General features: G+C 37.9%; 1 protein-coding gene and 1 long non-coding RNA gene across 4 annotated transcripts in view; one reads left to right on the forward strand and one right to left on the reverse strand.

Annotated features, from left to right (window-relative positions):
* The window catches only part of CENPF (centromere protein F), a 61,553-nt gene that overhangs the window by 40,707 nt on the left and 7,445 nt on the right, over positions 1–13,401 (reverse strand). For all 3 annotated transcript variants that reach the window (XM_045048431.1, XM_006942776.5, XM_019821799.3), the window contains exons 4-7: positions 11,543–11,664; positions 11,018–11,109; positions 8,897–9,188; positions 7,576–7,778 (exon numbers count right to left, since the gene is read on the reverse strand). In XM_045048431.1, the coding sequence (XP_044904366.1) occupies positions 7,576–7,778; positions 8,897–9,188; positions 11,018–11,109; positions 11,543–11,664 (709 nt within the window). The remainder of the gene's footprint in view (positions 1–7,575; positions 7,779–8,896; positions 9,189–11,017; positions 11,110–11,542; positions 11,665–13,401) is intronic.
* On the forward strand, positions 1,456–11,513 carry LOC123382696. The gene is made up of 3 exons (XR_006591428.1): positions 1,456–1,553; positions 9,918–10,173; positions 11,093–11,513. It is a non-coding gene; the product is annotated as an uncharacterized LOC123382696 (long non-coding RNA).

Genomic DNA, 13,401 nt, shown 5'->3' on the forward strand with positions numbered 1-13,401 from the left:
GTGGGGGAGAACTCCCTGGTCTAAAAGAAATGTGCCAGTATTTGGCAAATATCGCTTCTAAAGTATTTTTCTGAGACTCATTAGAGTCTCATCCAGAACTATTAGAAATATATGGGGCGCCTGGGTGACTCCGTCACTTAAGCGTCCGACTTCGGCTCAGGTCATGATCTCCCGAATCGTGGGTTCAAGCCCCACATCAGGCTCTGTGCTGACAGCTCAGAGCCTGGAGCCTGCTTTGGATTCTGTGTCTCCCTCTCACTCTCACCCTCCCCTCCTCTCTCAGAAATTAAAAAAAAAAAAAAAAAAGAAATATTAGAAATTTAACAGAGAAATTGGAGGAAAAGAAAGCATGACATAATACTTTGCCAGAAGACCAGTCAGACACCAATTATTAACTAACCAAAGATGAAAGGACCAAAGCTGGTCATTAATGACTAAATGATTTTGCAACTATCAGAACTTTAAATTTTTTTTAATGTTTATTTTTGAGAGAGGGAGCGCATAGGGGAGGGGCAGAGAGAGAGGGTGACCCAGAATCCAAAGCAGGCTCCAGGCTCTGAGCTGTCAGCACAGAGCCCGGATGTGGGGCTCGAACTCACGAACCTGTGAGATCATGACCTGAGCCGAAGTCAGTGCTTAACCGGCTGAGCCACCCAGGCGCCCCGCAACTATCAGAACTTTAAATATACCAAATTCAAAAGAAAAATACTGAGCCAGTGGTACAAATTAATCCACTGCCTTAGACATTAAGACACCTTTGTCACTATCTTTACTGTTCTTGAATCTTTAAATCCCCAAGGAAAAAGATTATAGAAAGTATTTATAAAAATAATAAATAAGGGGGTGCCTGGGTGGCTTAGTCGGTAAAGCACCTGAGCCTTAATTTCAGCTAAGGTCATGATCTCACAGTTCATGGGTTTGAGCCCCGCATTGGGCCACAGAGCTGGCAGCGCGAAGCCTGCTTGGCATTCTCTCTCTTTCTGCCCTTCCCTGGCTCAAACTATCTCTGTCTCTCTCAAAACAAATAAACTTAAAAAAAAAAATGATGATGATGATGATGATAATAAATATGAATCCAACAAATATTTATTGAGAGCCTACTATATGTCAAGCACCCTGCTAGGCACTGGGGATGCAGCAGGAAACAACTCCGATAAAAATCATTGCCCAAACGATGGTCCCAATGTTGGTGGTTGACCGTGGCTAGGGAAAAAAACCCATACAAGACAGAGATGAATGAACCCCTGGTGCCCTCTGCTGGCCCTCCTTCAAACTGCAACACATCCCACTACCCTCTCAGAATCAACAACTCTCACTACAGGAGTAGGTTAAAAAAGAGCGTTTAGAAGATACTTAGATCTTATTTAAAATTTTCTAATGACATTCCGATATTGATGACGCATAATCCACGTAATAGTAGCTGACCACTAGGTGTCACGAATGTTCCATAATATTCTAAAATTGTGCCCAGGGCTGAAATCCTTGAAAATATGCAGTGTGTGACCCTGGGCACTCATTTAAGACCCCGGGGCCTCAGCTTTCATCTGTGAAATGTGAGTGCTGAACTCCAGGTTTGCTGCCAGCCTCAATATTTCTACTTGAGCTCAAACTTTGTACCTCACACAGATTGCAAATACTTGGAAAAGAAGTGTACTAGACACAGCATAGGTTCAAAGAACATGGTATTGATTTTGATTGAATTAGCTCCATTTTACTTACTGGGTAATTCTAATGGTAGACCAGGGAAGAGCAAAAACCAAACATAATTTGACTAGCAACACATTTGACTAGGTTATACAATGCTAATAGGCAAGAGGGAGAAAGGTACACTGAATTTTCAGCTAGGTGGATTTGTAGGTCACTGGAAAAAAAGGAAGCCAGAAAGCATTGAATGAATGGGTCTTAAGAACCTGGAGGAAATTTCTAATAGAAAGTCAGAGCTAAGTTCTGAGCACTGTCCTAGTCAAAAGTTTTAATTCACGATCCGGTAAGAAGAAACCCTACCAAATACGTTAGATAGAACAAAGATTCAGTGATCCTGTCATACCAAAACCAGTAAGACAAAGTATAATAGAGTAGGTATAATTCTGATATATAGGAAAGCCTGAGTTGGCAGATAGGCAACTGAAAAGAAGCTTAACTGACAAGGAACTCCATGTAATAATAATATGTTATTATAAACTCACCATGTGCCACACACTAGGCTAAGCCTTTATAAAAATTATCTCATTCTTTTTTTTAAATTTTTTTATGTTTATTTATTTTTGAGAGAGAGAGAGGAAGAGAGAGAGAGAGAGTGAGCACGAGCAGGGGAGGGGCAGAGAGAGAGGGAGACACAGAATCTGAAGTAGGCTCCAGGCTCCAAGCTGTCAGCACAGAGCCCAACACAGGGCTTGAACCCACGAACTGGGAGACCATGATCTGAGCTTAAGTTGGAGGCTTAACTGACTGAGCCACCCAGGCTCCCCTAAAAATTATCTCATGCTTTACAACAATCCTATGACACAGGCATTATTAACACCATTTTATTGATTAGACAGCGGAGGCTCAGAACTCAAAAGCAAAACAACTGGGATGTGGCAGAGTCAGGGCTCAAATCCAAGTCTTTGAGACAAAGACTATAAACTCAGATTGCACAAAGTGAATAAATATATGGGTCAAGGTAGATTATGATCCCATTGACCCTCCACTGCATCCTCACGCACTGAATCAATATTTATCAACAGTATCTCTGCAAAGCACTGCACTAGGAGAATGTCTAAAAATGAACCTGGACTACCACATCAAGTAAGAATAGAGGTACATTTCCCTATTCCTCCCGTTGAGAACAATTCAAAACCCTGGACAAATGAAAGAAAGCTCTAAGAGGAGAGAAGATTGTGCAACTAGGGACTTTAGGACCCAAGGGAAAAACATGATGGTGCTGAAAGAAAAGAACTGTCAACCCAGAATCCGTATATCCTGAAGAAATAACTTCCAGGATGCAGTAACAAAAAGAAAAACTAGAATGTGTAGCCTAAAAGCATGGTTAAAAGAAGTTCTCTAAACAAAAAGGAAATGATGAAAGAAGGAAACTTGAAAGGAATTGGGTAAGAAGGAAAAACAAGGTAAGCAACAACATTGGTATAAATAATAGGCTTTCTTTCTCTTCTCCAGTTTTCTAAGTTATGTTTGACAGTTAAAGCAAAAAATATAGCACTGTCTGATGTGGTTCTATACGTAGGTAAACACTTAGGAAAATTGTGTTATAAATGGGCAAAGGTAAAAGGATAAAAAGAGCAGTAAATTTTCTGTAATCCATTAGAGCTGCTTAAGTGACAACACCAATAGGCTGATAAATTGTGTGTATATATAATGTAATATCCGGAACAGTCACTATAGCTCTACAAAAAAATACATCCAAAAGTATTAGAAATTATACAATATGTTCAAATAACCCACAGGAAGACAGGCAAAAAGGAAACAACAAAATGAAAAAGAAATAGAAAACAAAAAATAAGATATCAGTTTTAAGCCATGATACATCAATGGTTACATTAAATGTAAATGGTTTAAATATGCTAATTAAAACACAGATGTGGGAAGAGTGGATTTAAACAAATATACCCAACTATACGCTGTCTTTGCAAAACTCACCTCAAATATAATAATAAAAAGATAGGCTGAAAGTAAAAAGAAATACATCATGCAAACATTAAAGGAAAGGTAGAGTGCTACGTTAATATCAGAAAGAGTAGACTTCAGAATAAAGAAAATTACCAGAGACAATGAGGGCTATTCTATAATGGTAAGGGTCAGTCCACAAAGACATAGCAATCCTAAATGTGCATGCGCCAAACAACAGAGCTATAAGATATGTGAAGCAAAAACTGATAGAACTGACAGGAGAAATAGATAAATCAACAATTACGGAAGACTTTCACCATCCTTCTTTCAACAATTGATAGACAGGAAACCAACAAAAATATGGAAGAACTCAACAACACCATCAACCAACAGATGATTTGGGGCTAAGGATAATTTTAGAACACTCCACCCAACAACACAATATATATATATTTTTCCCTCAACTGCATGAAACATACACCAAAACAGACCACTGTCTTATGCCATAAAACAAGCCTCAACAAACTTAGAACTGAAATCATAGAGTATCTTCTCTGAACACAATGGAATCAAATTAGAAATCAATAACAAAAAGAAAAAAAATCTCTAACCACTTGGAAGCTGAACAAGGTATTTCTAAGTAATCCATGAAGCAAAGAGGAAGTGTCAAGGAAAATGTTTTAAAAATACGTTGAATTGTGGGGTGCCTGGGTGGCTCAGTCAGTTAAACGTCTGACTTCAGCTCAGGTCAGGATCTCATGGTTCATGGGTTTGAGCTCCACATTGGGCTCTGTGCTGACAGCTCGGAGCTGGAGCCTTCTTCAGATTCTGTGTCTCCCTCTCTCTCTGCCCCTCCCCCCTCAAAAAATAAACATAAAAACACTTTTAAAAAACTTTTAAAAATACAAAATAAAAATACGTTGTAATTAAATACAAATTAAAATACAATACCTCAAAATTTGTAGGACACAATTGAGGTAGTATGGAGGGAAATTTATAGCATTAAATGCCTGCACTGGAAAAGAAAAGCCTCAAATCAATAATCTAAGCTCCTTACTTCAACAACTTAGAAAAATAAGAGCAAAATAAACCTAAAGCAAGCAGAGGGAAATACCAGAGTAAAAATGAATACAGTTGAAAAAAGAAAAATAATAGAGAAAATAAATGAACCAGAGAGCTGATTCTTTGGAAAGATCAATAAAAGATCAACAAATTGACAAATTTTATTGTTGTTACTGACTGAATTGACATATCTCTAGCAAAACTGACAAAGAGAAAACAAGAGAAGAATCACTATCAGAAACAGAGACCATAAGGGGTGCCTGGGTGGCTCAGTTGGTTGAGCGTCCGACTTTGCTCAGGTTGCGATCTCACACTCGTGTGTTTGAGCCCCGTAGCAGGCTCTGTGCTGAAGGCTCAGAGCCTGGAGCCTACTTCAGATTCTGTCTCCCTCTCTGTCCCCACCCCCCACTTGCATTCTGTGTGTGTGTGTCTCTCTCTCTCAAAATAAATAAACATAATAATAGTAAAAAAATTAAGAACAAAAAAAGAATCAGAGAATATCACCTGACCTACCAACATCAAAAGGATAAGAAAATACTACAAATAACTACATTTATAAGTTTAAAAATTTGGATAAAATGGACCATTTCCTCTAAAAACACAAACTACCCCAACTCATCAAATATGAATTAAATAATTTTAATAGCTATATAACTATTTTTAAAATTAAATTTGTAATTTTAAAACTCCTCCCCAAAAATCTCCAGGCCCAGATGGTTTCATGGAGAATTCTACCAAACATATAAAGAAAGAAAGAACACCAATTCTTTCTTTTTTTTGCAAGTCATGGATATCTTAAGAGAGAGAAATAACACCGATTCTACATAATCTCTTCCAAAAAATAGGAGGGAACACTTCCCAGTTCATTTTATGAAGCTAGTATGATCTCTGATACAAATACCAGAGAAAGACAGAACAAAAATAGAAAACAGCTGACCAATATCCCTCATGAATATAAATACTAAAATTCTCACAAATTATTAGCAAGTAAAATCCAGAAATGTATAAAAAGAATTATACACCATGGCTATGTAGGGTTTATTCCAAGGATACAAGGTTCGTTCAAATATTTGAAAAGTGAGCAACGTAACCCGCCTTATTAACAAGCTATTATTCTATACGAGTACATGTGAATCTATAATTACCTTTAAATAATTTTGAAAGAAAGAAATAAAAGAAAAGAAAAGAAAGAGAAAGGAAAAGAAAAGAAAAGAAAAGAAAAGAAAAGAAAAGAAAAGAAAAGAAAAGAAAAGAAAAGAAAAGAAAAAAGACGAATGAACCTGCCTTCAGGAGAGCAACAGAAGATGTAAGTCTACCTACAACAGAGGTTCTTACCTACTGCCTTAGAAATATCTAGAGAGTTTATTAAAAGTAAGTTCTTTGGGCCCACATCAGACATGGGTCTAACAGGATTAATTCTGCAAGTTTCTCTGTCATTCTGACAATTAGCCAAGTGTGGGAACCCAAAGGGCTAGGACACAGGTAACGACAATAAAAGGGTGTTAAGGGGGATGCCAGGAGAAAAGATCTCACTGCATTAAAAGATGAAGGAAGTTGCATACGGGCTGAGGAACATGTCAAGAATATTCCAAGAGGAGAGTGTGCCAGGCAGAAAGGCAAATGTGAGCAAAACGCTGGACCCAGATAAAGACTGGGTTCAGGAAGCGCCAAATAATCAGTTGGTCCTAGAAGAGAATTCATTTTTCTCTACACTTGTCACCATTGACCATATTATCTATGTGACTCTATATTTATGTTACATCCAACATTAGGATGAAGCTTCCCAAACGCAGTGCTTTCTATTTTCTCACTGCTTCATCCCCAGGTCCAGAACAGTGTCTGACATTCAACAAACAGTCAACAACAAATCAAATGAATCCGTGAATGAACGAATTTAATAAATAAATAAATAAATAAATAAATAAATAAATAAATAAATAAATAAATAAATAAAAAACCACTATTGATGGACTGGGGACAAAGCAACAACCACAACAACAAAACACCCTCAAACACGCTAAGAAAGTTGGCCTTAAGTGGAACCTTGAGATTCAATGGCAGGAGTATGTATGTTGGATCCAAAAGTGGATCAATTAGGGGCACCGAGGTGGCTCAGTCAGTTAAGCATCTGGCTCTTGATTTCGGCTCAGGTCATGATCTCAAGGTTGGACTCTGCACGGTGATGGTGCAGAGCCTACTTGGGATTCTCTCTCTCCCTCTCTTTCTCTGCCCCTCCCCTACTCACGTTTTCTCTCTCTCTCTCTCTCTCTCTCTCTCTCTCTCAAAATAAACATTAAAAAAAAAAGTATATCAATTAAATTCTTTTTTTTTTTAAATTTTTTAAAAAAGTTTATTTATTTTTAGAGAAAGAGTGAGAGAGCAAGCAGAGAAGGGGCAGAGAGAGAGGGAGAGAGAGAATCCCAAGCAGGCTCCACACTGTCAGCACAGAGCCCAATGTGGTACTTGAACTCACGAACTAGAAGATCATGACCTGAGTCGAAACCAAGAGTTGGATGCTAACTGACTGAGCCGCCCAGGCGGGCACCCCAGATCAATTAAATTCTATCGTTCCTTCTAAACCTCTTTAAAGCTCCATTACTTAGTTGCCTCTTGTATGTGTCAGGTGCTGTATATACATAACCTTTATTCTCCTGCACCCTCTGAGATGGAAAAGAAATCAGCAACTAGCCCAAGCCACTTTGCTGGGAAATCGTGCATCTAGATTGGACCCCACACTTACCCAGCTCTAAAAAGAACTTACTAGTTCAATTGCACCAATACTGCCTAGTATGTATTAATGAGGCTCGTTACTAACATTTATTTCAGAAATTTAAGTGTATGAAAAAAATTTCCAAAGAATTATATGACAAAGTGTAGGTTTTCAAGAACTCATGAAAAGTCCAGTACCTTGGTTGATGCCTGGTCGTACTGTGCTGTCATTCTCACGAGTTCATCCCTATTTTTATTCAAAACTTTCTCTTTTTCCATTAATTCCACTTTTGCTTTCTCCAGTTGGAGTTGGAGTTCTTGACATTTACTCGCGTGGCCTTTCGTTTCTTTTTCTTGTCCTTGCAGACGTAGTTCCAAATCACTAATCTTGCTCCTTAGCTCTTAAACCACAAAGTCCACACTTTAATTAATATGTATTTTTCACCAAAAATTTACATCTAAATTCAGATGGTGTCATTTATGTTATTACTCTGCTCTGAAACCTTTGGTGGGACAAATATCAATCGATTCATGTTACACATGGAAGCTACTTTAATTGGATTTAATTTTAATGGTTAGTCTCTATTGTCATTCGTATTCTAATATCCCATAGGAAGCAGGGGAAACAAATTTTCTGATGTTTTCAGAGAAACTTGGGAAAGAAAACGGTTTTCTAAAAATCGTGAAAAGTACCTGAGGCTGCAAAAAGTGCATCCCATATAATACCCTACATTAAAACTACCACTTGATTTTTATATACTGGTGAACTAATATTTGTTTTGTGCTCATATCATATGCAAATGAGTGCTAAGCAGTAAAAAAATCACACTCCCATGTTCTCTGGTAGCTTTACCTCCAGTGAAGATCAAGACAGTATGAACCTCCTATACTGCCAAAATTAATAATTTTTTTTTTCATTTTTTTCCCTACATACACACAATATTGGCTCCAAAGACACTGGCAGTGGGACAATTCTCACCAGTGAACATTGACGGTGATTTTCAATATATCATAGCACTGGAAATTATCAGAGTCTGCAGAGTAGACTCCAAAACACCACCTGGTACCCTTGGCTGTCAGCTGTAGCGTGGAGCCATGGCCAAGGTTACAGGTTTGCTCCCATATGGACTACCTGGCAGTGCAGAGCACACGCCTCACCTCTGCCCAAAGCCGGGCCGACCACAGGCTTGTTCCAGGGGCCACAAAAGAAAGTCAGATGAGAAGCCTGGGGAGGGTCAACTGAAATCAACCTACTGACCCTACTTCTGGAAAGACAAAGCCACTCAGCCTACTTTTGAAGGCTTTGAGGCACCAGCTTTTTAGTACAAATAAAAGTGTACTCGAAAATTGTGGTATCTTTTAACCCAAAATAGTATTTCCCATCACCAGACTGAGGTGCTTGCTTCCAACGTGTCCAACGAAATACATGAGCACTTCTTAGGACTAGAAACATCTGGAATCACCTCTGAAATGATCTTAGGAAAATTTCCTTTCAACTTAATTTAGCTGAAAAAGTTACCTTGATTCTGGGCTTTTAATTGATCCAAAAGATGAGAATTGCTAGAATTATCACAGAAACTGTTACTCGCATCTCTTTTCCCTGTTTGCAAAGTTGATCTACTTGGAGTCATCTCTTGTTCCCCAAAAAAAGGAGATGCAGAGAAATCTCTCCTAATTGGAGTTTTCAGTGCACCCGACGGAAGCCGGCTAGGGGTCTTTTCTTGTTGCCATGAGAACACGGATGATGAAGTCTGATGCCGTGCAATGTCCCGGTGGTTCATTGTACTTTGAGGAATAGCCTGACTCACCTTCTGTAAAGATAGAAACTCTTTAGAGCCCTTTAGACTTCTCAATATTCAATGCTATTCATTTTCAGATAGAACATAAAGACAAAATACCAAGAAGTTAACACTTCCACTGTGTACCAACAAAGAATGTTCATCGAGTCAAGGGAACCATTAAGTGCCAATATCCAGTGAAGGAAATTTCTAATGGTTAGACTTTAGCATTAAAGGGTTAAGCCACTACCATCTGAGTTCCAATCTATTAAGATGGGTTCCACTTTTATATTTATTTTGCATCCCTCATATACTCCATTAAATACAAGTGAGTATTCACTACCATTTGAATTCTGAAATTCGGTTTTCCTATGCCTGTCCTTGGTCGCTTCCCCCTGTAGCTTTGCACAAAGAGAATCAAAATTAAATATTAATCTAAAGAACTCTTTCAAGAATCTCACTTTCTACCATACCACTCCAAAAAAAATGACGTATCAGGTGTTTTATATTATATATTACACATTTGTGGATTTGCTACTGCTTTGAATTTTTTTTAATTCAAGAATACAGTGTTTTATTAGTTTCAGGTGTACAAGGATTCAACGATTCTATATATTCCTTAGTGTTCCTCAAACAAATGTACTCTTAATTCCCTTTATCTACTTCTTTTGTTCTTCTCTCTGCCTCTGTTCTGACAAATATCAAGATATGACCATAGATGCTGCATTAAATTCTTTATAACAAAAGCTTTTCTTGCCACAGGGAGAGGTTTCCTGTTTGTAGAGACTCGAATTCTTCCACCAAAAACCTCTGGGCATCAATGTCAGAAGAATGGGTACCAATGACTGGACTGGACTGGATAACAAAGCACATGATATTTCTAAGACAAACCAGAAAATTACTGTTGAATTTTTATTCATCTTGAGAAGCAACACCTTTGCTATATATCAGAATCCTAATGACCTCCAAAAAAGGCTTAGAGGCAGGAAAATAATTAAAATTGTTAAAGCTCTAACAGGTACCTTTTGGCCCTCAACATTTAAGGTATCTACTTATAAATTCACCCTTAAACTCTTTGCTGAATTGTCCCATCTCACGGAGTTCTTATGTTTAGCAGAAACATAAGTTTGCAACATGAGGTGCAAAACTGGAATTTTGTTGTTGTTGTTTTCTTTTTTTCTTTTTTTTAGCAAATAACATCACACAAACAGAGACAGTAAAGTTAGTTCTACAGATACCAAGTACTTTGGGGGTCAGTCCCTAAGCTAAAAGCAGGGGTTTCTAATACCTGTATTTTGTTTCTTTTGTTGACATTAAATCTCTTTGCCCACCTGTTTATTTACCAAAATGGAATTTAATACCCTGGTCAGCAACTTATTTAACAGGAATGGGGAGATTACCTTAATAACATTCTCCTCGAAATAAACACTTCATAAATAATGACCTTCAAACCCCATGTCCCCCGTGGCAATCCCCACATTCCATAAGGAATGAATATGAAGCAATGGCCTCCGGGTGATAAAGCCAGACAGAGCGTCTGGAATGACTCTGCTCCTAACCTCTCCTTACCATTAGATCTTAACAGGGAAATAATTATATGGTTACAGTTTCTATAGAATTTGATGAACATCTGATGTCTAGGGATAAACTGATCTCCCCACTCTATTTTTTCACTCCTACTTGTTTTTAAAACCGAACAGTGATTACAACTAACGTAATGAGCCAGCACTTTATCTTCTCAGTGTAAGAAAAATGTGTTGAGCTCTACGTACACCAGATTTTTCTCTAACCTCGTATTTCTGTATATCAAAGTACTGTTTCTTCAACCACATACTCTATCGTGAGGCCCATAATTAACTTACCTTAGCCTGCAAGGCTTTAACCTCTGCCTCTAATCTTTTTCGTTCTTCAACTTCTTTATTATATTTTTCTTTTAGATCTTCGTATTTGGAGCCTAAACAAAGACAATGAGAAACAGTTTGACTTCGGCCACTGATTTCATAAAGGAATTCACAGATGAACAATCATCACAATAGTCTAGAAGTGAATATCTTGCTTGGTACACGAAGTAAACAGAACATTTGGGTTTGGACAACAGACGCTGATCAAATTACTCAAGTATCAAATTATAGAGACATAGGTGCTTTGAATACTCTCAACCTGAATTACTTTTAAAACACACTGCAGGATAATAAAAAGTTTGAAGGCTTACCTGGTGGCTCAGTATGGCTCAACAAATACACAAATGGATATATTGCCCATGCAATGCCCAAATTAAAGTTTTTTTTTAATGCTCAAATTAAAGTTGAATTCAAAGATGAATTAATTGATTTCTTTGCCCAAATTAAAATCCCAATAAAAGAGCTATGAAGGGAAAAAATCCTTACCACTGTAATGTTGACTTGGTGTTAGTGGAGTTGCAAAAATTTTTTGTGGTGTAGTGCACGGATGCAGAGAGGCATCTGCAGACTGTGCGGCTTGGTGGCTTCTTTCAAGTTCAGATTTACACCTGTTCGAAAAGGACCCAAGAGGATGCCACATCAGAGCAAATGCTACAGAATGCCAGCACTACGCTCCCAGAGAGTGATAAACTTACAAAAAACCCATCCCTCTAAGAATTCTTCAGCACTACATGTACCCAACAGACATTTAATAAGAACTAACTCATGTGACAGACTCAGCCCCAGGCGTCAAAGGCACTCAGTGTGGTCAGGGAAACAGAAATATGAACCAAGAATTCCAGTGGTATAAAGGCTATAATGAAGATCTGTAAAAACCACTATGGTAACAGAGTTGGGAGGCTGGGGATATATTCTGAGCAAATTTTGTATTCTAAGCCAAAGAAAGACATAGGAATATTAAAACAAACAAACAAACCCCCCAAACACCCCAGAACTTCAGAAACATCGAAAGAAACTGGTGTCGCCGAAGCATGAGCTCAAATCATGAAACCGAATGACATCACTTGTGATGTGAAATCATTACAAAAACCTTACAAATACCTGCCATGAATTTTATGACACTTTAAAAACATAGACACAAAAATCCCAGTTAACGTAGTGCATCTAGAGAAGACAGGGCTGGAAACCGTCACAAAGAAATAGGAAGCTATACACTGTATATCCCGTTCTGAACACCTTTCAGATCAGACAGCCTAAGGGAATAGAAGCCTCAGATCTTGCAAATCTGTAACATTTGTGATTTCAGCTCAACACAAGAAACGAAATGAACACCGTATAGAATGGCTAGTATAGAATGGCTATCGACCTGCATGCAACAGTCTCTTGTGGACTGTTGGCTACACATAAGGTGTGAAGAAAGCAGTAAAGAAAGTGCCCCAGTGCCCTGGCTCCACCCAGTTCCAAACTCAATCTGAGAAGGAAGAAACAATGTCTGGACTGAAAAGGACTACTCAGCAAATCAAATCATCACATTTGAGCTTATGGTAGGTAACAGCACCATTCAGTAGAAAAGGTTCTACTAACATGAAAAGAGCAATAAGAAAAAATGAATTTAGTCTTAGTTTTATATTTAACTCAGTATTTTCAACATACTATCACTTCAACTTGTAGTCAATACTAATTATTGACTAATACAAAATACTATTATTTTACATTTCCTTGTACCAAACCTTCAGAATTTGGTGTGCATTATATACTTATAGCACTACTCAATTTGTAATAGTCACATTTCAAGTGCTTAATAGCCACCTGTAGCTAGCCACTACCACAAGGAATAGTCCAGATCTATAGACTACCAAAGGTGTAACAAGTTTGGCAATTCTAGAGATGAATTTAAGAAAAAAAATTTTTTAGTTTATTTTTTTGAGAAAGAGAGAGAGAGAGAGAGAGAGAGAGAGAGAATCCCAAACTAGCTCTGCACCATCAGTGCAGAGCCTGATGTGGGCCTTGAACCCACAAACAGTGAGATCATGACCCAAGCTTAAATCAAGAGTCGACACGTAACTGACTGAGCCACCCAGGCACCCCAGAGATGAATTTTAAAGAATCTTGTAAAATCGGGTGTTTCTTTCCCCCTCAAATTCACGTGTCATCCCCCTTTCCCTATGTTCATTTTTTAAAAGAGTGTATTTATTATAAATACTAAATAAAAGTATGCCCTTCTACTATTTCTATAAACCTTTACTCCTCCTATTTCCTATGGAAAAAAAAACAAAACACAAATTGCCACCAAAAAAAAGCACTAAATGATTTTCTGTATGAGATCATCAATACTCAACAGTTTT

This window comes from Felis catus, chromosome F1, assembly GCF_018350175.1.
Source record: "Felis catus isolate Fca126 chromosome F1, F.catus_Fca126_mat1.0, whole genome shotgun sequence".
NCBI lineage: Eukaryota > Metazoa > Chordata > Mammalia > Carnivora > Felidae > Felis > Felis catus.